The 25,760-nt window shown below is 41.5% G+C and overlaps 1 protein-coding gene across 2 annotated transcripts in view; it reads left to right on the forward strand.

Annotated features, from left to right (window-relative positions):
• CACNA2D3 (calcium voltage-gated channel auxiliary subunit alpha2delta 3) overlaps positions 1 to 25,760 on the forward strand; it is an 828,419-nt gene that overhangs the window by 649,372 nt on the left and 153,287 nt on the right. For both annotated transcript variants that reach the window (XM_063114014.1, XM_063114015.1), the window contains 4 exons: positions 1,811 to 1,904; positions 4,811 to 4,906; positions 8,630 to 8,751; positions 11,533 to 11,613. In XM_063114014.1, coding sequence (XP_062970084.1) covers positions 1,811 to 1,904; positions 4,811 to 4,906; positions 8,630 to 8,751; positions 11,533 to 11,613 — 393 coding nt within the window. The remainder of the gene's footprint in view (positions 1 to 1,810; positions 1,905 to 4,810; positions 4,907 to 8,629; positions 8,752 to 11,532; positions 11,614 to 25,760) is intronic.

Below are 25,760 nucleotides of genomic sequence, written 5' to 3' on the forward strand. Positions count from 1 at the left end.
TGTACAGGTTGGTAGCCTAGGAGCAACAGGCTATACCATGTAGCATAGGTGTAGCAGGCTATACCACCTCGGTGTGTATAAGTATACTCTATGTTTGCACAATGATGTAATCATCTAATGATGCATTTCTCAGAACGTACCCTTGTTGTTAAGCAGCACATGACTGTACAACACATATATGTGCTATAACTTATGTTTCACTCATTATTTATTTATTATGAATATTCATGAAATATAAAGCTAATTGTCACCCGCGGTGCCCATGATGTGAGGGCCAGATTCATACTGGGGGCATACCCACTACCAGAAATTACTTTTGTACACTATGTCCCCCACCCAATTGTCACCCAACCTCCTTCTCCCTCCCCCTCTCCCCCCCACTCCACTTTGTCAGCACCACGCTCACCCAGTGAGCAAACCGGCCATCCCTATATGGGATCCGAACCCGTGGCCTTGGTGCCCCACTCCACTTTGTAGCCCTAGGAATGTTCCCTCCCTCTGTAAGACAAATGCATTGCTGTGGTCTTTCTTTCCTTCCTTCCTTTCTCTCTTAGCTCCCACATACGAGTTAGCACATGCAGTATTTATCCCTCTGTGCTTTGCTTGTTTCACTCAATGTAAGTTTCTCCAGGTTCATCCATGCTGTTGCAAATGGGAGTATTTCATTCTTTCTTATGGCAGAGTAGTATTCTATGGTGAATATATACCACAGTTTCCTTATCCAATTATCCATCGATGGATATTTAGGTTGGTTCCATATCGTGGCTATTGTAAACAGAGCTGTGATGAACATGGGAGTGCAGGCATCCCTTCAACATGATGATTCCCATTCCTCTGGGTATATACCCAGAAGAGGGATTGCTGGATCATACGGAAGATCTATCTGTAGTTGTTTGAGGAACCTCCATACTGTTTTCCATAGTGGTTGTACTAATTTACAGTCCCACCAACAGAGTTTCACTCATTATATTTTTGAAATTTATTTGTATTAATGGTTTAGCTCTCTAATGCATTTGTTTGAATTACTGTAGAGAATTTAATTACATAACTATATCTCAATTTACCCATTGTCTTTTTACTGATGAGTTTTTTCAAGTTTTTGCTTTTCAGCAAAGCTTCATTGTCTTTTTTGCCCCCAGCCAAGGAGAAGACTGGCCTGCTTGTGTAATACTTAGTTGACTTCCCCTGCAAGTGAATGGAGAGCTCTAGGATCCTTCTCCTAGGTCATGATAGCCCCCCATTCCGTGGCCTCTTTTCACAGAGCCCTATCAAGAGTCTCTTTGGATAGAGATAGATATCCCCCTTTAAAATGAAAAATAAATTTAAATGGGAGGAATCACAAAACAAGAGTCCCCGTAGTCATTAAGTTATGGTATCCCTTTCCTATCTTACAACCCACTGAGATCAGGGCACTGATGAATTGCATGTTTTAGTAGAGGGTAGAGATGAGGATGACAAGAGCCTACTTTCCAAGGGGTACTGGCTTCTGGTCTCCAAATCTGGGAGCCAGCATGCTGGTCTGTGGCATGAACTATGAGACGGGACGAGAAAGCAGAAAACTGAAGCGTGATACACCCAAGCCTCTCCATTTACTATCATCTAGTCTAAATGTGTTAGGCACCCCTGTATTACTGGCATACCAGGTGTCTGAACTGTTCCATATTTTTGGCTGGTGAAAGGTTAACTCATAAAGCAACACACCATGTGAGGAAGTAGCCTGAAGATGCTACAAAATGAGCCCAGTGAGCGCCTCTTGTGCCCCTCTTTGGGGCCTGGCCAAAGCCGTCATCTCGTCTGTCCCTCCCAACAGGTGATAAGGAATTGATCCAAGAAGTCCTTTTTGACGCTGTGGTGAGTGCCCCCATTGAGGCATATTGGACCAGCCTGGCCCTCAACAAATCTGAGTAAGTGGTTGCACGTGTCTCCCTTTCATGGCCATTTCCTCACCAACCCTCCAAAATATGGTTATGGTTTAAAAAACTAAACTGTTTTAGGAGCCTGGTGTTAAAGTTCTTTAATTTTCCCCCAAGCTCCAAACCACAAGAGCTAGAGCAGATTAGCAGCTCGGGCTTAGATGGCAAGCTCCTGGGTTTGACATGTAATTTGTTTGAGTTTGAACATTACATGAAATTCGGTATGCTGAGGTAGGGTGACACTTCCGAGAGAGAGGGAGGTGGAAGGCGCATTTTCTTCCTGCCTTGCCACAGCTCCTCCATTTCACAGTCTGGAGGAACTTGGGATCTGGGCCAGGTCAGGCTAGGAGAAGGACAGGGAAGTGAGAGCTCTCTTTCAGTGGGTGTCAGATGTAGCCCTGCGGTTTTAGTTCTGAAGTGGAGGATAGAGGGGGTGGGGGGAGGCATTGGTAGTTGATGTCAAAGACTAGGGCACGAACAGCTTTAGTGGTTTATTATTGTATCATTGATATTATTATTTTTACTGATATTTTAAGTAGGCTATTCAAGATTAAAAATAAGAAGAAAAATCATTCCTTTTTTTCTGATATCTTCATGTAATTAATACATTGTTCAGTTCTCTCCCCTCTTCTGTTCTTCATTAGCTCCTTCTCTTATCTTCCCTTCTATCCCATCTATCATTCATTCTGTCCTCATCCTCATTCATTCATTCATCAAGTATTGACTGTGTGTCCGTTATGTGCCAGACACTGAGCTAGGTGTTGGAGAAATGAAGGTAACCCAAACAGATGGAGTCCTTGCCATCGTGCTACCTGTGATAGATATTGTGTTGTATTATTAAGAATCATAGTAACTGTTTTGAACAAAAAGTAAAGATGCATAAACTGTAACAAGACCTAGAGTACAAGGGGATGACAAGAATTAGTTCAAGCATCAGGGCACATCCAGGAAGATGGAACAGCAGGTGCAAAGGCCCTGAGGTAAGAAAGTATTTGACACATTCAAAGAATTTAAAGCAAGTCAACATAGCTGAAATATAGAGGGTAGGATTGAAGATGTCAGATGAGGCTGCAGAGGGGCCGTGGTTCAGGACCTTGGGAGTCAGGTTGAGGATTTTGGAATTTGTACTTAGAGTATGGAAAATCATTGAAGGGTTTTAAGAAAGGGACTGACATGATCAGATTTGCATTGTTAAAAAAGAGCTCTCTGCTGTTGTGCGGAGAACAGAGTGTAATGGGGTGCAAACAGTAGTACAGGCTCCTGCAGCCTTTCCAGGGCTTTACTGCTCAGACCAGGGCAGAGGGCACAGAGAGAAGAGGTCTCCTTGTGACCTGCTTCAGAAGTAAGGCCTCCAGAACTTGTTGTGTGAGGGTAGGGAGGCTGAGTTGCCAAGGATCATTCCCAGGTTTACATCATGAGCACTTGGGTGGATGGTGCTATTGGCTAGGACAGGAGACACTGAAAGAGTGCTACATTTGGGGCTGGGCATGGCCAGAGTCCCTTCCATACACTGTAGGCTTAAAATGGCTGTGAGTTTCCCAAGAGGAGATATCAGGTAGGCAGTTTAATATGAGTCTGGGGATCAAAAGAGAGACTGGCATTTTTGTTATATTTGGGGGTGTCCTTGGATTGCTCACCTACATGGATCTTATTCCCTGGGAGGGTGGAAAAGAATCAAAGCTTTTTCTGTGGTTTCTTTCTCCAGTGGATGTGAAATATTTCTTTAAGGTTTTCACAAAACTCAAATTTGGGGGCAAAGACCACTTGATTCATTCCTAACACATGCTAAAGATTTCCAAAATGGTACCTTGCTTTGTAGTCCACATCTGTAACTGATTGGATAGACTGGCTTTCCAACTGGGTGTAGGCTACAAGCAGAAACAAATGTGTAGTATTGGTTTTTATTTACCCCTTAAATACTTAAAGGTAGTATTGACCACTTTGGCTACCATCAAAGATCAAGTAGCCAAGTGATCGTATATTGAAGGTGACATGGGTAATGCTTCAGATGAAATTAGTACCAGCATCTAGGAGAGAAGCAAACTTAAGAATTACCATTTTCTTCATACTTTTATTGTAGGATAAAAATATGCGTGTGGGAAAAGGCCATTTGCTTTATTTCAGAGGAGAAAAATGTATTGCAAATCTCCTGAAGAACATGCTCAAATGTATAAAACTTGCCTTGGAAGTTGAAACAAAATTATCTTTAGTGAATTTTCAAATTATTTTCTCTTGCTGAGGCCATTCTTAGACTTCCCATGCATGGCATCCTACAGGACTCTTTGAAGAAGCCATTTCTTTACTTAGCTCTGGAGCTGGTGGCAAGAATAAGGTCTGTCCTGTGGCAGAAGTTATAAGTTGATGCTCTCACAACAGTGCAGGAATCAGATCCTATTTCAACTGTGTGGAATTCCACGCTGAGGGACGCTGCAAACTTGGCTCAGTAGCTCAGTTGCTTGTTCTCTCCAATGGCAGTTCCACTGATGGTCTCAGGACCAATAGTAGACTTGGTAGCGATCCCTAAGGATTTTTTTTCCCTTTAAAGTCCTTCCCATTCTCAGCCTGCTCTCTCTGAACTTGCACCCAGAACCTTGAGATAAAAATGGTTGGAAGTGCATTCTTCTTATGCTGCTTTTGTTGGCAGGGAGTTCTTCATTTTTCCTGCAAGTATCACCATGAAAACTTTTGTTAAGGGGTAAGAGTTTGCATTCTGCGCTTGGTGAGTGCGCATGTGAGTGAGTGTGCGTGTGTGCACGCACATGTGTTTCTATAATTTCTTTTAAAGTTCAGGTTTCAAAACTGCTATTTTGCAAAACCTTCCATAAGTCTTCTAATGCAAAAGCCATTATCTGCTTACTGTCCAGAAGCATCACCCTGATGTTGCTGTTCTATTTCAGGAATTCTGACAAGGGCGTGGAGGTTGCCTTCCTCGGCACTCGCACGGGCCTCTCAAGAATCAACCTGTTTGTTGGGGCTGAGCAGCTCACCAACCAGTAAGTAGGAGGGCTCCTCTGCAGAGGCCCAGTGGGCCCCTGAAATGGGAAATTCAAAGGGAAGCTTATTTCATTTCATGATTCTAGGTAGAAACAAAATTCAGGCCACCCTGGGCCTGTTGAGGTTTTTCCTCTCTGTTCTACCATGGGGGCCCCAGCATGTGTGTTCACCTGCCTGATGGCCCTTCCACAACCCTTTGTTCCTCATGCTTCTTGGCTTCTGTCCACCGTCCTGGAGTCTTCTCCTGCTCTGGTGAGTCATTTCAGAACCTGGAAGATGGTGCAGCTGTAGGAGCAGCCAGAGGGAGGAGGTTCATCTCCTGACTAATGGCTTCAGGGTGTTCAGCTGTTCTGCAGCTATGCTGAGCAATTCCTGCCTGTAGGAAAATCAGTGTCTCAAGTCTGTTTATTTGTTTGTTTATGTTTTAATAAACCTCTGTGCCTCTGTGCTTAGCCTGAGGGGCTGCAGAGCCCCACACCCAGGGGTCAGCCATCTGTTGGCACTTGGGTTTGACAATGTCTCCTTGCACTTCCACAGACACCTGGATGGACAGTAGGCAGACAGTTGCTGAGTCCAGGACCCAGATGCTGTTTAAGCCTCTGCTCAGCCTCTTGACTTCCCTCAATTCATCAAATCAGTGTTTCACCAGAGCTAGTAGATAGCCTGTGTAGTCTTTTCTGAGCCCATTAATATTTCTCAACTTTTGTCTGAGCTGGAGACATTACTAGAGCAGGGACAAATGGGGCCTGAGATTCCGAAAGTGTAATTATGGTTTGTAAGTGGTGTGTGTGTGAGTTCAGAGGTTACCAAGGAACCTTCAGGGTACCTGGGAGTGAATAATCAAGCCACAGGGTGCCACCACGTAAATAGGGGTTGGCCCATCAGGGGCCCAAGGAGGATATGCTCCCCTCCCGTCCAGCCCCAGTTTGGCAGCGCTGCTCACCAGCGCTAGATGAGGCCAACACCAACCACATAGCCTTGCAAAACCGAGTCAGGTGAATTGCAGAGCAATCAGTTTTACATGTTCTGGGAGACTGGCTTTGAATTCCTGTTCCAGGACTTTTGCTTTCTCAGTAGCTCACATTTATCATGTGTAAAGTTGACTATAGTTGCAACTTGACTTTTTAATCAGTCACAATTATACCCCCCATCCCCCAGCCAAAATTTTCTACAGGGCAGGTTTCTAGGAAGGACTGGAGGTGCTGAGATATCCATTGTCTTTCCTGTTAGGATCTAGAGAGGTATAGAGAGACAGGAGTAGATTTTCTAATGCTCAAAGAGGAAGGCTGTTGCTGGTACTGAGATTAAAACAAGCAAAAAAGAAAAACAATAACAACAAAACATGACTCCTTGCTAATCTGGTATCTGCGTCATTGTGATGGATTTGAAGGACAGCAGGACTATACTCAGGAATGCTGGGACGTGTGCCTGTCTCATCTCGCTCCTGTGTGTATATTCTGTTCATCCGAAAAGTGAGGGTAATGATTTCCTTGGGTTATTGAGAGAGTAAAAAAAACCTGTGGATGGAAAACTGCTTTGGGAAGCTAAAAATACCTACAACTTTGAGTTCTATGGCATTACTGTGATCCAAAATGTGTACTATCTGGATGGATGAACTAATTCTGTTTTCAAGAAACTCCTATTATTGATTCATATGGAGGCATATTGTCTATTGTCTCAGGGTCTTTTACCTGCCTGTCCCCTCTAATCAAATGGTATTCATTGACATCTCCAGTTATTGGATATACTCTTCTAAGCTTTTAGAAGTTCTGATCTTTGTTTTTGTTTTTGACAAAAGCTTTAAAGGAGGAACTCAAAGTACTGATCACAGAACTAGATAAAATAAAGTTCCCACACTGGAATTAACTTGTGCCCTCTTCGGTCTCCACCGAAATTCCATCTCCTATCCCTACCACCTGCATTTGGAAGTAGGTCACTGTAACTGAGCCATCATTTCCTATACTGACAATGTAGTCTGTGCCTTCAGTACGACCTCTGGTATCACCACTCATCCAGCATCTAGTGACGTTAGCCTTTACAGTGTGGTTACTGGTCTCCTCTGCAGCCCTGAATTTAAAAGATGACCACTTCACAACTTGCATTTGAACCACAGAGAACAAAAGAAGCTCTTGGGCTTTGAGACCCCCCATGTTTGTTTGAGACTGTTTTCAGTTTACACAGCCCTTTCACGTATGATGCTAGGTAATTCTGACAGCATCCTGACAAGTGCAGCATCGTTATTATTCCCATTTTATAGATGAGTAAATGGGGCTTGAAGACTCAGTTAATTGCCCGAGGTCACCCAGCTCTGCCTCACACTACTCCAAGGTAGCTCCTAGTATCCAGAAGTAGGTTTCATCTCACTCAGGAGGATTTTTTTTCTGCGATTCTGTAGAATCAGGTCTCTCCTTCCTGCTTCCTCCTGAATCACTGCTTAGTAGTTGGCAGGGGCTTCCAGGGCTTCCCAGCAACCCACCCCTTTCACATTAACATCGGATCTGATGGGTATTAGTGCTGCAGGCTCCTGCTTGCTGCCCCGGTGCCAGCGCTGTCCTGGGCAGCAGGACATCAGACACGTGCAGCAGTCCAGACCCATCGCCTACTGTCCCCAAAGGCTGAATATCGCTATCAGTCTAAGTGAGGTCTCCCTTCCTGAAAGATATCTGCAGCGTGGACTAGCCAGCCAGTCATTTCCTCTCCCAAGTTGCACCTTATCAGCCAAGAGGAAGCACTTGGGTGCTGGAGAGTAAAAGTGACTCTCTAGAATGGGTCAAGTCAACATACACTCCCTGGGACTTTCATACGTTTAAGGCTCCGTGGAGGGTGCACAAATACGAACAAAGCTCCTGTCCTCGGAGACTGTGGGAGGCTGGGGGAGGGGACATGACAGTTATGCAGATGAGGCCAAGAAAATGCAGGCTGCCTGAGAGTGACGGAGGCTGTGGGGACCCAGGGAGGGCAAGAGCTGGCACGTGCCTCTGTGGATTCTCAAGACAGGTGACATTGGAGGTGCACTTTGTAGTGGATTGTACATTTCAAAATTGGCCCCAAATAAAGATTTTCAACATTCTCATCATACAAAAAATAAGTTGGCAAGGTGATGGATATGTTAATTAGCTTGACTGAATCTTTTACTACAAAGTATACATAGATCATCACATTGTACCCCACAAATTGTACACAATTATTAATTGTCAATTAAAAATAAATTCATAAAGAAAGAAAGTGAGTGTGATTTACAGAGGAAGAAATGGGGAGGAGAATGCATGTAGCCCTCTGGATAGACGGAAGGACCATGGGCAGAGGCCCAGGGCCTGGGGAGCTGGGGATTCAGAGAGGAGACTATGAGCAGTCCTGTTTGTCTGGAGAGGGCAGAGGGGAGGGAAGAAGGGCACAAAGATCCCAAGATGGCCTAATTTCACCCACTTAACACTGTTTCTAAGAGTGATTTCCCTCCTTCCCACTTGTTCTAATTAGTTCACTAGGTATACTAGGAAAACCATTTTACCCACCCCAGCCCTGACTGCCAGAGCTCCACGAGCTATTTTTGAGTAGTCTGGTGTGCACAGTGTTGACTCAGGTCCCATCTGTACTGAGAAAGGCAGGCGGGGGTTGTAAAAGCCAGCACAGGTTTTGCCTGACAACGGCTGCTGGGATGCCCTATGCCCACCTTCACCTTGCTGAATGGGTGAGATGCTCTTCTTTTTCTCTTCCATTTCAAGGGACTTCCTGAAAGCTGGAGACAAGGAGAACATTTTTAATGCAGACCATTTCCCTCTCTGGTACCGACGAGCCGCTGAGCAGATTCCAGGGAGCTTCGTCTACTCCATCCCGTTCAGCACAGGTGGGTGCCTGTGTCAGAGGTGGAGCCTGAGCATTGTGTGCAGAGAAGGGGGGAGCTGCCTGGATGCTAAGCAGAACCAAGGTCACCTTCAGAGACAATGCTGAATGCTGGCCAGCCTTGAGCTAGTGACCTGTTCCTTGAGTGTAATGGCCCCAGGTAAAATGAAGGCTTAACCAAATTGTGCAAAGAGCATTTCAGGAAAGCAGGCTGGTAGTTTGCACCCTGTGGAATTTGAATACAAACTTCTCAGCTGATTTATTAAAATGTTGTCATGGCCCCATTTAGAGAGAGTTCAGGCATCCTTTACCAGAAACTTCAGCAAGTCACGTCACTTCAGAGGTCCACAATTCCCAGTGTCAACCAAATTGATTTAAATTGACATATAGGAGTAAGGACTGGCTTTGTATAGCCTGTGCTCTCCCAACAGAGGGCTGTAGTGACCAATGACAGGCATGTAGCTGATGATTTTTCCAGTCCTAAGATTTTATATTACAAAAAAATTAATTTCACCTCTCTCTAAAAAGAACTGAGCGCTATATTATTTCAATCGGGTTTAGAAGCAAGACAAACTAGAAACACTTTTCAGTTGTCCTTGGCTTTTTCTTGTCTCGTGCATCTGACAGTGTTGGTCCTCACTTTGTGTAAGCGTTTACACTGAGCATTTTAAAAATTCCAGAGTTGAATGAAACAGTGCAATAAACTTGGATTGCTCTGGAAAGTTCAATCTATAGTTATATTTTATTTTAGGGCCCTTTGTATTACTCTCTTACAAACGTTCCTAACTCATCCGTAAGGGAAGCTCTCCAGTGCTTAGTGTTAAATCCCCTTCCCTAAGTCTTGGTGCTTTCTCATTTCCAGGAATGAAATCATTTTCAGAAAGAGTGCTTTTGAAATCTGTAGAAGACATGTTGACAAGAATTGTCCAATAATTAGTTGAATGGACTCATTAGGAAAACTGTCCCTCATTAATGGAGATATTCAAGGAAATGTTGAATATTATTGATGAGATTCTCTTGCTGGGTGGGATTTCAGACAATGTCGTCTCCAGGGCTCCCTTCTGGTCTAGGATTCTTTGACTCTGTGCTCCTCTGCTGCTAGGCCTCTGTGTGTGCATGCCCACCTGTGTGGGTGCTCTCTCAAATACAAATTTCCAGGTGTCTGAAGCTTTTTCTTTATGCTTATCCACATCACAATTTGTTGTTGAAAATATGAAGTGAGCGATAGTGGACTTTCTCATGCTGCTGCAAACCTATGAATAATAAAGTCGTCTTCTAGCAAGCAGTCTCATGAGACTTCCTTTTTCATAGTCCTCTAAAGAAGAAAATGGAACTTAGCTTGCTGTTTTTCTCATTTAGTACTGGAATCATTGAGTCATGCTTTTGTGACAGAGTGGCTTTCTGAAAATGTACAGGGAGAAGGAGCTGTGGGAGATCACAGCATCCCCCAAAACAGCTGTTTGTGTGTGCACACTTGTGTGCGACGGCACCTTGTACCAGCTTGTTATGTCATTCAGTGCTTTTCCTGAAAGAATTATATCTGGGGAAAAACAAATTCTGATTAATTAATGCTGTTGTTGAATTTGTTTTTGGCAACTGGGGTTTTCACTGAACTTTCAATGTAATCGTATAATGATATGAAATTTACCTCGTTCATGCTAAAGTTATGGATGATATAACAGCTTAAGAGATTTCACAGCTCCTTTAGATTCAGGGAAAACTTTAAATCACCAAGCACAAGTCATTGTTGTAGAGCACTGTCTTGTTTTCTCTACTGTGTGTCAAATATCTGTATATGCTGGAAAAGAAGCTGGTTTTTATTGCTGCTTAGACTTGGGCCATACATACTTTGGTCATAAGTGTATTAAAATTCAGGTTTGAATTTCCCTGCTTCCTAATTCAATTGGGTTTAATTCTATACACATCCACTGAGCACCTTTTATAAGACAGGTATTGAACAACAATTATTTTCTTTTTTCTTTTTTGAATTTTAGTCTTTTAACAAATTTTTACCTATATATATATTTGTGGGATACAGTGTGTTGTTTCAACACATGCATGTACTACACAATGTATCACTTAGGTTAGATAGCATAGTTTTGTCCCCATTACGGACTAACAATTATTAACTGTGGGCATTCAGAATTTGTGCTCAGCATGTTTTTATCCATGGGTATTAGAACCATTCTCAGTAATTAAAAAATCTCAATTAACCCTAATGCCATATTATTACCAGATTAGTAAGAATTTAGAGTAAAGGTTGCATTCCACCTCTCTCCCCATTTAGAATGGCTTGAAATTAGAATTTTATAGATCAGTAAAGATTTAACCAATGAATCAGAGCTAAAGTTGCCAACTTACTGTAAAATAATTTCAAATTATTCTTATTCAGATAAGTTCTCATACAACTCTTTATGGCTATATTTAGAGAGGCAATATAAAGATGACTACTGACACAAGGAAACCTGCAATTACTAACCACAGATTACCAAAAAATGTGGTCCCTCCACGTTGGTCAATGATTTTGATGTGAAGAGGCTGGACCTTTTCCAGTCTGGTGGTCATAACTCAGTGCATTGCTTCCTTCAACCGAGAGGACTGTCCACACCACGCTAATAGCCTAACAGAAGAGGCAGAACACCCACAGCCCAGAGGACCCTGGATTCCGGGAGCCAACCCCCGGAACAATGTGCAGAATTGGTGACTGTGGACCAGTGTGATTATTCTCTTAATGTGTACACTGCAACTATCTCCATTTTTGTTGTGGTGTTTTTTCCTTATACAGGAACAGTCAACAAAAGTAATGTGGTGACAGCGAGTACCTCCATCCAGCTCCTGGATGAACGGAAATCTCCTGTGGTGGCAGGTAAACGATGGGTTTCAACCAGTGAATGTAAAGTAAGCATGGTGTCCATTCATCTGGCTGCTCAGCTACTCTGGTGGAGCACGTTCATTCTCCAAAAAGTAGGTTTTGAAGGGATTAAAAAAAAAATTTAAAAGTACTTTCTCCTCAGCTTGGTGTCATCTCCTCCACACCAAGGCTCTGACAACTGGTGGTGTTTGATATAAAAACAGAAATCATTCCCAGGGTTTCTATTCTTAAACTGTGATCCAGTGAGAAATTGTTTGTTCTGCAGTAGAAGCATGCTCATTTAAAGTAAACTGCAGATCTCCAACTCCTATGTCATTAGGGTGACAGAGCACATACAAGGAAGGTTTAGTTTTAGGCAAACACAAACCAAAATGTGCCCTTCTCCAGAGAGATTGAAATTTTCATCACCCTAATCCCCGTGAGGAATTAGTGTTAGATGTGTCTGCAGGTGCTGGGTTTGGGACCAGGGAAAAGCCAGAACATTTTACAACTGAGAGCCTTGAAATGTAAAACAAGCCCTGTCTCTAGCTTTTCCCATTTCTCTCAAGAATATTAGTAGGTGTCTGTGGCTGGGGCCTGTCACTGGTGGTATTTGGTCAAAAGGGCTGGAAACTGCCACAAGCCCACCTTTGAGGACAGTTGCTGACAACAACAGGGCCAAAGAGTGTGTCTGGCACACAGTCGATTTCTGATACATAATTGTTGGCCCGTTGGTTGATGGATGAGTGACATGCCAGGCACCATCTGGATGTTGGCCAGGTTTCCCAAAGGGAGTCATTTTGTTTCCAAGCAGCCCCCTCAGTGAGTTGTGCATTAGGGTCACTTTGAACATCAACTTCCGTGTCCTTGCGTACTGTGAATGTTTGCAGGAGGGAAGGCAAGTGGAGCAGATGGTTCAGACCTGTTTGAAGGGTGTGTTCTCTGGGTAGGAAGTATTGTTTTCCCCCCACTTTACTTCTGACTTAACCTATGCATCATAATTATATTACTAAAAATTGAAGAATTTGGGGACAGTTGCCTTGTTTATTCCTGGGTTATTGGATATAGCATGGAAGACAGTTTTATGCATGGGATCTGTATCTCATCTTGAATGAAGCAGATCTATAATTAATCAGCCAAGAGATATGGGCTCTGAGGATTCACAGTTGCTGTCTTCAAATTTTGTCACTTAATGTCTCATGTTCCTTGAGGAAAGTGAGAGACAGGATCATTTAACTTAGCAAGATTTATTTTTGCTCAAGGGAGGTCAGACTTGCCCTCCTCCAGGCTGGCCCCACCAGCTAATTCTGGAGACATCTATCTCCCCTGAGAGCTGGGGCCACGTGTAGCAGCTGTCAAAGATATGGGCTGGCCAGAGCTATCTGTCCGTCTGCTCAATTTTTTTTTTTTTTTTACCTTTTTTAAACTCTTTCCCTGGGTTTCTAATTCAGTCATCACAAAGGATGCTCTGGACCAGCTCTGAGGTCACTGTGCCTATCCCAGCCACCCTGTCCAAGTTTATAAACTACACTCACGTGTTTCCAAATGGCCTTATATTTCATAAATGCCTATTTGGCTGAGTATGGTGACATGTGAACTCAGCCTGAGCACTGTGTATCCAGTCTAGAGAAGAACATGCATTTTCCATATGGTTTGCTGGTCTGTTGTTGAGTTACATAGCTGGTCAGAGACCACAGGCAGGTCACCAGACATGGTTTGGTCCACACTGTGGGTAGAGGAGGCATCCCCCTGTTCACTGCTTCACAGTGTATAAATGGCCCCCACTTTTAGAAGATGATTACTGAGCAAGACCAAGAAGCAAGGTCATCTGAGGAGTTGTATTTAGTTCTTACCTTTTAAAACTGGGGACTATTAACCTTCATTTGCAAACTGTGTTTGGTAGATATGAGATAAGACAAAATTGCATGGTAGTGATCATGAAAGCAACTGTGGTCGCAGCCCCATGAAGGCAGTGACCTCAAGAGGACCTTTCTGTCTCCATAAGCAGCAGGGCCCCTTGAGCACATGCCCCAGGCCTCATGGCCACTGACTCACCACCATGTCCCTGTGCAACTTTCCTCTGTATGTTTTCCTCAAACTGAGTAGACATTGTTTACCACTCTGAAATTAAAAAGGCCATTTTAATTGGTGAAGAAGGCTTGTTTTGGCAGCTGAAGATGAATATGTGGGCAGGCTTGTCCCCATCAGATTGCCTTCAACAGCAGATGGGAAGCAGCCGACTGGCAGTGATTTGGGGTTTCAATGAAATCCTTGTGTTAAATGGAAACTTATCTGAAAGAAAAGGTGTATGACTTTCAAATGATGGTCAAGAACGCCTTTGAAAGGCCTGCCCCACTCCCAGGCCCGATCTGGGATGTTCATATTCATTAGCTGTATGTGTCTGTTTGGGGTAGAAAGAGTTTTTTGTTTTGTTTTTATTTTTGGTGGGGTTTTTTTTTGTTTTATTCTTTCTTTCTTTCTTTCTTTCTTTTTTTTTCCCTTTGTTGTTTTCTTTTTTAAACAAAACATTTAGATACTCATCTGTCAATGACACCTTTGAAGAAAGGCCAGTCAAACTGGGCAGGATTCCATTTGCACGTCAGCCTTGGTGCATAAACAGGCCCCATCCATCTTCTTGGCCTATGACATTGCTTACAGTCATTCTCTTGAGAAGCCTGCCAACTCTCCAGCTGCCACCAGTGTGCTGCATTTTCTTACTTGCTCTCCCACTGCAAAGGGAGAAGTGGTAGGACTTTCCCTTTGGCCTCCCAAGTCTCTCCAGAGCCCTGGAACCTTCTGTGTGTTTCAGGCCTCTAATCCATTTTTCTGTTGTTATTGGAAACACAAACCTTAGACTGTAAGGTCCACGTAGGTTTGTCACTCACTCTGTCACTTGCTAAATGTGTGGTCTTGGGTCTCTCAAAGTCTATCTAAAATAGGGTTGGGATTATTACCTCCCTTTCCTTGCTGTGTGTCAATTTGGGGATAAAATGAGAAAACAAACAAGAAAATACCTGGATGCAAAGAAGTATAAAAATGCTAGGATTTAGGGGTAACCCAGTTTTATCTTCAAGTTGGCAGCATATTCATTCATTTGTTCATTCAGTAACTATTTCCTGAGCTCCTGCTTTTTCCAGGCACTCTAGCTATAAATGAATAATAACCAGGCTCTGCAATTGACATCCCTCCCTCCCTCCACAGGCCTGTGAAATAGCAGCTATTTTTAAAGCCATGTCTACGCAGGGAAAGTGAATTGAGAAGTTGAGCAATTATCTGGAAACTCCTAGTGGTCAAGGACTTTGTTCTTTTCATCTTCACAGCATAGCCCAGTGGAGTACCTGGAGCACAGCGCATTGACCCTCAATGAGAATTTTGTAAATTGAACTGAACCTGCTTTGCCATAACTTTCTTATTGTTGACTTCAGTTCCATAAATTCCTAGATCATGGCAATAATTCTCCTACCCAGTCTCAATGGAGAAACTCGGCCCTTTAGACCAACAGTCATAGGCGGTGCTTCCACCATGCTAAAGAAAGTGACCTGGGGAGAAGAAGAAATAAATGTACAGGGAGGAAGAACTGAGCCACAGTGGAAAGTGTGACTCTGCAGGGGACTTCTTCCCCTCTGTGAAGTTTTTTGTCTGACCTCCCTATTCGCCTTCTAGACCCTCCCTCTGACAAATACAAAATACCTAATATTAGTTTTTGTTAAGAAGCTCAGACTTCTGAATTTTTTAAATAATGAATTCTGAATTATTTGCATTGCTTTAAATTGCCCATTTTAACATATCAAAATCTAAATCACTGCTAAAAATGTTACGTTTCGATTTCTTAAATAATTGAAGACTCTCCAAGGGCAAGAACTGTCCCAGTTATCTTTTTATTCCTACTGCCAAGTACAAGAGCTAACACATGGTAAATATGTGAGAAATATTGGCTGAATAAGTGATTCAGGGAAAATGGGGTCCTTTTTTACCTGCTATATGGAGGTACATAAGCATCCAAAATTTACTCACCAGACAATGGAAACATTGGTTTCTTATAAAAACATCTCTTTTTAAGACAGCTTTATTCAGGTATGATTTATATACCAAAAAATTCACCTATTTTAGTTGTAAAACAACTACTTTTAGTAAATTTGGGGGTCTCTGATCTGCTAGCCTGTTCCTTTGCAAGGAACACAGACTACATTAGAGAAATGTGAAAATGTGGGTTGTATGATCTCATTTGCATAACTCAAGGCAGTGTGATGAAGGGAAATGTTCCATTTTAAACAGCTAATTAGGAAAGTGATTAACAGCACTGACCATTAGCTACTGTCAGGTACGTGCTATTTAAACTGAGTGTGGTATTTAGTATGGACCCTTCATTAGAGTGGTGTGAATAATGGTGGCAAAATGCTATAGGCAGACATTCAACTTGACAATATTCCTTTGGTGAGGTATCACATACTTGGTATGTGCGAGTTAACTTGTATGTCAGGAATTATGTGTGAAGTCTGCATGGATACATCTCTAGTTGGTTAAAGCTGAGCAAGGGAAGTGTTTTATCTTGTCAAAAAATTAATACTTATTGATTAAACCAGTAGTTTCTAACCGGGGGCAATTTTGACCCCGAGTGGACATTTGACAACATCTATAAATATTTTTGTTTGTTCACTGGACAGTACCCACTACAAATTATCTGGGTCAAAATGTCAGTAGGATGAGATTGAGAAATGCCAGGTTAAACTGACAGGCAAACTGCAACTCTTGGTGCTTTCAAATTCAGTGTTTTCCCTTATGGGCTAATTGAAAAAAATAAAAGATCTTGCTTCATTTCTTCATTTTTTAATTAAATCATTCAACAAACATATTTTGCATCTACTGTGCACCTAGTGCTAGGGATACAGCTGTGAACAAGTACCCCAGAGATCATTGTAGAGTGTGTCAGGTGGGTAGATGACCCAAGAAGAGGTGGGGAATCCAAGGCAAATCTTTGCTCTAAATCTCAGTTACGAGGTAGGCTTTTTATATGTTTGGCATTTGTTTTTCTTTAACTGATAAATACATACAAATGCAGGAACAATAGAAGGTCTAAACCAGTAGGACTGACAACAGCAAACTTTGTAGAAATGGATTAGTGCTGTAGTTATAGATTATGAGGTATATAAAATCTGCAAAAGAATTTGAGAGTTAGAACTGGCCATTAGAACAGCTGCTCTGCATACCACAGTAGCCAGTGACAAGGGCAGGTTGAGGATTACTACTCCAGGAATAAAAATAGCCCAGAGTTTTGAGAAACTGGATCCTCTACACTCACTCTCCAGAACACTCCTCCCAGGAGTCACTTTCCCTTTATAAACCTCATCAAAATCCCCAACACATCCTCCACTCAAAAATCAGCAGCAGAATTTGGGGAACAGGTTCTCACACCTAGTTTGCATGTTTTGAATCAGCAAGTTAAGCCATCTCTTTTTGAGGTCACGGTGGGAGATGGACATTAAAGTCAATGGGAACTAAGCATTTAGGAGAGGGAAGAGGGCTACTCCCTCTCCCACCCCATGCCCAGGGGCTTTAATTTTCACATATGTAAATTGAGGTTTGGTGCTTAGGCTGGATTTCTAACAGTCTAGTTTTCTGAAGATGAAAGTTCATTTCATCACTACAGAAAAGGAAAGGAACTAACGAGTATTGGAATATTTCTCACACCCAGATTCAGTTTGGCTTTTGAGGGCCCCTCTGATTCCTGTTGAGTGAAATAAATGAGTTTGTGTATGTATAAACTGGTAAACGCTTACAGTTGAGTACTCAATAATCATTAACTGCTAAATTATTACTGCTTTTGCTATCATTGTTAAGAGTTACTGTGTGTTACATTGACAACCACTCACTAGCCAGTGCTTTTTTCTATATGCTGTTCTCTACAAAAACTTGCATATGGGAATATCATTATAGTATATTGACATGTTTTGTATTAAAACTGAAACTCACACTGTCGTGTGCCTATGCCTTAGAGCAGAGATTGGCAAACTATAGCCCACAGGGTGAAATCCAGGCTGCTACCTGTTTTTGGCTTTTTAGGTTTTTTTACGGCTTTATTGAGATATATTTCATCTACTGTAAAATTAGCCCATTTACAGTGTACAGTTCATTGGCTTTTAGTATACTGACAAAGCTGTACATGACGACAATATAATTTTAAAACTATTTTAACATCCCCTAAAGAACCTACCATACACTGCCACACCCCCATTTTTGATACTCCACTCCCCACCCCAACCCCAGGAAACCACTGATCTACTTTCTTTATGGATTTGCCTATTTTGGGGCATTTCAGATAAACAGAATCATATAATATGTGGCCTTTTGTGACTGATTTCTTTTACTTTACAAAATGTTTCCAAGGTCCATCCATGTTGTAGCATGTACTTCATTTTTTATTGCCAATTAAAACTCCAGTGTATGGCTATACAACCTTTTGTTTATTCATTTATAAGTTGATGTCTATTTGGGTTGTTCCCACTTTTTAGCTGTCACTAGTAATGCTGATATGAACATTCATGTACAAGTTTTGCGTGGACATATGTTTTCATTTCTCTCGGTAGATTCCTAGGATTGGAATTGTTGGGTTGTGTGGTAACTTTATGTTTGGTATTTTGAAAAACTGCAAAGCTGTTTTCCAAAGAGGCTACCCTATTTTACAATCCCACCAGCAATGTATGAGGGTTCTAATTTTTCCACATCTCACCAACACTTATTATCTCTTTTTTATTTGAGCCATCCTGGTGGGTGTGACGTGATTTGCTTTTCCCCTAATGACTCATTATGCTGAGCATCTTTTTATGCACTTACTTGCCATTTGTATATCTTCTTTAAAGAAATGTATATTCAGATCCTTTGCCTATATTTAAATTAAGTGTCTTTTTATTGTTGAGTTGTAAAAGTTCTTTTATATATTCTGGATGTAAGTACCTTGTCAGGTATCTGCTGCCTGTTTTTGTAAATAAATTTGTATTAAAATATAGCCATGCCCGTATTGTCTATGGACACCTTCCTGCTGAAATGCCAGAGCTGGAAGTCGGACAGAGACAGTATGGACTGAAAAGAGAAAAAGTACTTACTACCTGGCCCTATACAGAAAAAGCTTGCCAAACTCTGCTTTAGATTAAAATTTGTCACACAGCCTATTTAAAATAAAAACAAAAAATGTTGATTTGTACACTCACGTGTTTCACTATATTCTTATAAAAATGAAGTGGATAATTCAGAGATCATGTAAGTAGATGTTGAAGACAGGGCTTTATGTATCAGAAGCTGACCATCAGTGTGCCTAATGTTTTTGTAAATGTGGTTACACAGAAATCCCAATCAAAGACCCTGCTTTCTAAAAATATATGTTCTCATTGCCAGTCAAGACAGCGATTTACTTAATCTTTGCTCTAGTTTATAAACCTCTGAACAGTGTAATCAGCATAATGCTTGGTAGAGCATTGGAAATGCCCTCACATGCTTTGGTGGAAAACAGTTTATGGGATTTTTTTTTTTTTTCCAACATGGCTTATGAGAGATTTGGGGATTTTATTTAACCGCCTTTATCTAAGCAAATCTCCTAGTGACCTTGTTGGGATTTTGATCTTGGTTAAGACTAGAATATATGTGACTCACGCTAAGTGAAGGGCCTGCAGAGGATAAAGGAGCTGACATGAATTTCTCCTCCCTGCGAAGAGAGAGACCAGAGTGAGCAGAATCTGCAGTAGGAGCATAAACACTTTGACAGTTAGTCCATGAACTTTCTTGCTCATAGAAAATGCGTTGGTCAGTCCACGGTGGGAAAGGGACAGTGCTGATCGAAGGCTTTTTATTCCCACTGTCTCTCAAAGTTTATACTCACCAAGAGCTCCTGGGTTCTATTCCGGGTGAAAAGATCTGCATGAGGTCAGGATCAATGTCTGAATGTCATTTCTTCTTGAAGGCCAAATTACACAATTGTACAGGACTCAGCTCAGGTAGATGGGAGTGTACAATCATCTTTAAAAACAAAAATTAAATTTCAGACTGAAAACATAGTGCATGGTCATATAATTTGCTTTTACTTCATTAGCCTTCCACCAACATCCAGATTTTAGATAGCATAAGTCAGGTTTTTAAGCCAAAATTTTATTACACTATTTTATTTGTGTTACGTGTAACTCACTCTTTTATGCTGTGTGCTCCTCTCCCTTGCTGTCTCCCATTCTCTCTGGAACTCACACCCACCAGGTTTCATGCACGGGGAAACATTTCTCTTCAAGGTCGCCGATAACTTCCACATTGCTGAATCCAAAATTGAACTTCAAATGTTCATTTCTCTTGGTCTGTCAGCAGCGCTTAACCAGTTGATCACTTCCTCCGTGAAATATCCCTTTACTTGGTTTTTGTCTACCTTGCTGCCCTCCCTTCCTGGGTCTCCTTTGCTGATTCACTCATCTCCTGACTTACACACGTTGGAGGGCCCCAGCAGTCTCCGTCTGTGCCCCTATCCACTCTCAAGGCTTTAAATGCCAACCATAAGCAGGTGTCTCCCAAGCCAGACCTTTCTCACTTGACTCTCTCTTGGCTATGCAGCATCTCCATCTTTCTCAAGCAGACCTGCCAGATTCAGTAGATTCCAAGCTGAAGTCCTGCTTCCATTCACATCCTCCCCCTCCTCCCATCCTCTGTAGCCATGCTGATCTGGGTAAATGCAACTCAGTAATTCTCGTTATCTAGTTATTTGGTCCAAAAACTTTGGATTCATTCTTTAAAAAAAAAAAATTATTGAGGATAATATTGAATATACTCAAAAGTGGACAGAAATATAATGGAACTCCATGTATCCTATACCCAATTCCAGTAGCCATTACACTGGCGATTGTGTCCTTCAACCCCCAATCCACTACCACCCCTCTCATGTTATTTTAAATTGAATCTTAGCCATTACATTATTTTATCCAAAAATATTTCCATATGCATCTTTAAAGGATAAGGACTTCTTTGTATTTTAATATAGCAACACTATTACTGCACCTTAAAATAATAATTCCTAATTACCTATTACCTAGTCAGTGTTTAAATTCCTAGCTGTCTCAAAAATGTCATTTTTATTTTTTTACAGTTTCTTTGAATCGGGACCTTGAAGTCATTCTTGATTCTTCCCTTTTGCTGCTATCCACACCAATTTGTCTATAAATTCTGTTGGTTCTTTCTTTAAATTATATACTGAATCTGACCACTTCTCAGTACTTCTACTGCTACCCACTGGGCCACCTCTGCCCTGGGTTTTTGTGGTGACTTTCTAACTGGTTCCCCTGCCTTCTTCCACCCCTTGCCCCTTCAGTCTGTACTTCATAGGAACCACAGAAATCATGTTAAAAGATAAGTAATATCATGTCACTCCTCCATTCAAAATTCTCTGTCGACTTCCCAATTGATTCAGAGTTAAAAGCCAAAATTCTCACAATGTTTCATGTATTAGTTATCAGTTGCTGTGTAACAAATTATGCCAAAACTTAGTGGCTTAAAATTACAAACATTTACTAGGTTTTTGCTCCTGTGAATCAGAAATCTGGGTGTAGGTTAGCTGGGTCCTGTGGCTCTCACAAAGTCAGCAATCAAGGTTTTGGCCCAGGGTCTCCCACAAGCCTGCAATGGAAGTGTTATTGAGGGCTGTGGGCTCATCTGAAGGCTCAACAGACAGAGGAAAAGCTTCCACATCTACTCATGAGAGTAGCAGGATTCAGTTCCTTGCACTTTGTTGGACTGAGGGTCTCAGTTCCTTGCTGGTTGTTGCCTAGAGACCACTCTTACTTCCTTGACACGTGGGTTTCTCTGTAGGATAGCTAGTTGACTTCCATCAGAATGAGCAAGAGAGAGTGAGTGAGCAAGACAGAAGCTGGAGGTTTTTTGTAACTTAATGGAAGTGATATCTTAAAGTGATCTTTTGCCATGTTCTGTTTGTTGGAAGCAAGTCACTAGGTCCAGCCCACTGTCAAGGACAGGTGATTAAACAAGGGCATGAGTTCTAGGAGGTGGGAATAGTCACAAATCATCTTAAAAGCTGCCTGCCACAACCCACGAGGTCCTACATGATTTGGCCCCTAGCTACTCTCTAACCTCAGCTCCTTTTGCCCACTCAACCACAGCCACACTGCCTCCTGGGTTTTCTTCAAACACTCCAAGCTTGCTGATACCTCAGGGCCTTTGCACCTGCTGTGCTCTTTCCCTGGAATGTTTTTCCTCCAGATATCTTCACCACTGGCTCCATCATTTCCTTCAAGTCTCTGCTCAAAAATCTTCTCAGAGAGGGCTTTTATATATGATCACCATATATAAAACAAAAACTCTTCCTCCTCGTATCCCCAGCACTCTCTGCCCTTCATATTTGCTTTTTCACCATCTGATATATTTTTTATTTCTCTGTCTTCTTCCTCTGCTAAATGTTAAGTTTCATGGGGCATGAACCTTATATCTCTTGTTTACTCCTTTATCGTTGATACTTGGAGAATTGCAGCAGGTCCTTAGAAATTTATTAAGTTTTTGACTTTGCATTGTTTTGTAACTATATTAGCAAAACCAATGAGACTTAACTCTGACTTTAACTGATTTTAGTGCTTATCACTGGCATGGTAATGCCATGACTCCCACATTCTTTTAGTAAGCCTTTCTTGATGTGCATAACTTGGGTTTTTCTTTAGCTCAGGGAAGATTGTGTCTCAGAGTTTTAAAAAATGTTTTCCTTCTATTTGATGTGTTCTAATGTGTTTATCAGGAAAACCAATTATTCATATATTTGTTCTTTTTTGTTGCTCTCTATCTTCTTCCATTGTTTTCATCCCTTTTTTTCCTTTTGTATCTGGGAGTGAGTGTTGCCTAGTATGTGTTCTTTATTACTGATTAAATATGTTGCAGTGTTTTTTGTATCTCTGATGATGACTATAGTAGATTTTATTCATTTATTACTTATTTACTATTTATTTACTTACATTTACTATTTCTATTCATTATTATTCTATAATTGTTAGCAAGTACTCTTTCCATCCCTGTAAGGGGTTGCGTGTCCTGTCCACTGCCTTATCAGTGCAGTGCCTTCCCACTGGAGCTGAACCCCTCTCTGCCTTACTCACTCTAAACTTGGCCACGTGGCATGATTTTGCCAATGAAGTGTACCCCCAAATATACATATAATGTACATGTATATACATGTACACCAAATCCCACCATAGACTTTAAAAATTATATTAGAATACATTCTAAAATTGATCTTTCATGTTTCTTCTGTATCTTGAGGACAATGTTGCCTTTCTCCTCTCTCCCTGCCTTTTTTTAACAGTCCTTTAGGGGACTCCAAGTTAGATTTTCTTTTTAAATTTTAATCATCCTTAAAGCATGGGTGTTTGCCAATGAATGGGGTAGATCTCTTCCTTTTGAGTGTCCTTTGTTGTTGACTTCAGAGTACTCCCTGGAGAGACCAAGATGGAAGACCAGTTACTAGGCAAATGTCTGTTAAAGGGATACCACCTCCTGCTGCCTGGTGGTCTGACAACAACTGGATATATCGAAATAGTGTGTGTTTTCATTCCTTGTAAGAAACAGTAGGCAAAACTCTAGCCCTAAATTGTGCTTACTGTCACCGCTTCCTTTTTTTATTCTAGTATACGCTACATTGTTGAGAGTCTTCATCTCTAATAGGTGAAGATAGTGAAGTGTTAATAGGAGCTGTTGTAGAAGTTAAATGTCCTCAGATATCATGTATATAGGAGGGGGGTGGTTTCCCTCTGATTTTATAATCCCGCTGTCTCAGTGGAAGGGATGTCAGCTTAAGGATGGGTAATAGAGAATGTTACACTCTTCCTTTACGCCTCTTTCATCTGTCTCAAGGTCACACCTCTGCTTTGAGAGTGCATATTCCTCCTGGAGACTTGGATATCATTGAGCAGTATTCTTAATTTCTAGAGCCCTTGTAACATTTTTCCTCTCCTGTGTATGAATATTTCAATGGGCCATACTGCTTACCAGCCAGCATCTTAACCTGGAGTCTGATTTTATCATTTTCTTAAGTAATGGAAAGAGACTGTGACTGAGTTTCTTCCCCTCCCATTGTAAGAATTTTTTTTTTTCCAACTCAGCATAGCCATAGGTGATGAAAGGAGCCTGCTTCCCCATTTTGCCCTGACTCCTTCAGCTGTCCTTTTGGTCTGGTGGGACCAGAGTTCTGGCACTGACATACTGGTTTGGGGGATGGGTTCCTTTTCCCTGCCATGTTTTAAGATATGAGTTGGCAGTGCCAGGAAAGGATCCTGACTCTGACTTCTTCAAACCTGTCACATCCTGAAAAGTGCCTGGGTTTTGGCCTTGGGAAAACCTGCATCCAAATTCTTCACCATTTACTAGACCTGTGACCTTGAGCAAATGACCCAAGCTCTCGGATCATGTCTCTACATCTGTAATGTGGCAGTATAATACCCACGTTTTGGTCAATATGAGGCTTAGAGAAAAGCATAAGTATTATGTTTGGAAAACACATGGCACAAAACACATGGCACAAAACATGGCTCCATAAATGTTGATAGTGGTGCTATAATTGTCTTTATCCAATAGTTGATTTAATAATGTCAGAGTCTGGATATTCTGGTTCACTACAGAATGAAAAAAAAGTGTGAGGGTGTATTATCCATTCTAACCCCTTGCTCCTGCAACTGTGATTATCAGGCCTGTCATTGATTGCATGTGTGACTTTTGGAAAGTTCCTTTCCTTTTTCATGCTTCTATTTCCTATCTGTAAAATGAGAGCACTAAACTGTATCAGGGGAGCAAATAGGTTTAATCTCTTATATCACTCCAGTCAATCAGTAGCGGGTACCTGGAAAACAGACTTAAAAGGATTCTGAGCCCTTTTCTGGGCTCAGCAGATAAATTTGCCATGATCTATTAACAATGTCTGCAATGGATAGGGAGGCCGGTGGCAGCTATTCTGAAATTTTCCAGGCCTAGACTAGATGCTCTCCAAGGCCCTTTCAGGCTCCCTAATCCACTGATTCTTTTTCTGGGTTATCTTGATGGGCCTTTGTAGCTGGATGACATCCTATTTATCCAAATGAATATTCAGTGTCACTGGAGTGAAAAGTAGGTGTGGATAGTCCAGTCAAGAATCTAAAAGGGGAGTGGTGGATTATGGAGCTGTTTCTCTGAATGGTACAGGGGTTTCTTTGAGACCTCATTGAAACTTGAGCATAAAAAAGTAAAGCATTGTCCTCGAAAGGGCAAACAGGATGGTTGCCTGAACTGCACGTAAACCACAGCCCAGTGATGCCATGAGGGTTGGAATATCATTTTTTTCTGGTAGATAGCACTTAGCAATGGATACACCGATGGGTCTTACCAAACTGGAAACGGTAACTTCCTGACCTGCAATAGAAAGTTATAGGTTTCCAACAGTTGTCTTATAATTACATGAATGTGTGCTACAGATAGATTATTTTAGAAATTGATTTAGCCACTTCCCTTGATATTCAGGACTTAAGACAAAGGCATCTTGTTTTGGGGGTACTTGGTTAACTTGAGCAATGAGATTTCATTTTCAGGAAACTTCAGGAAGAAATTCAGGAAGAAGCATTCTTCAGTTTCCCATTTTTGTAAGGAAAAATAAAACATTCAGTTATCCACTGGCATTTTATAATCTTAAGCACACGATTCTTCTTGCAGGGCTAGGGGTTTTTGCCTTAATTGTAAAAGCTTTTTATATATAGCTTTGATGCTACATCTTCTTTCTCCAGAATCTCTCTGGCAGGGCACATTTCCTTGCCCTCCTCATTTACCTCACTACAGATAGCTATAGTAACTATTCGTGAATATGTGATTGCTGGTGAAGCAAAAATCACCAGTCTGTAGTCATACTGTTCCACTAAAGATGATTTAAAAACCATATTTTAGATGGTTTTCTCAGAAACAATCAATACTAAACATGATTTTTGTCCACAGTGTACCCTCAGCTAGGTTCTATGATGGAAGGGCAGTTTTGTAAGAGAATCTATGACTATGACAGCAGCAATAAACAGCTGAAAATAATCTATGAGGCGTTTGCAAATTACCCCTCATGAGCTATAATGGTTGTGAAAGATAATTTGCGGTTCTTGCAGAATACCCTGCAAATTGGGTCTTTCATCTGC

This window comes from Cynocephalus volans, chromosome 11 (assembly GCF_027409185.1).
Source record: "Cynocephalus volans isolate mCynVol1 chromosome 11, mCynVol1.pri, whole genome shotgun sequence".
Taxonomy (NCBI): domain Eukaryota; kingdom Metazoa; phylum Chordata; class Mammalia; order Dermoptera; family Cynocephalidae; genus Cynocephalus; species Cynocephalus volans.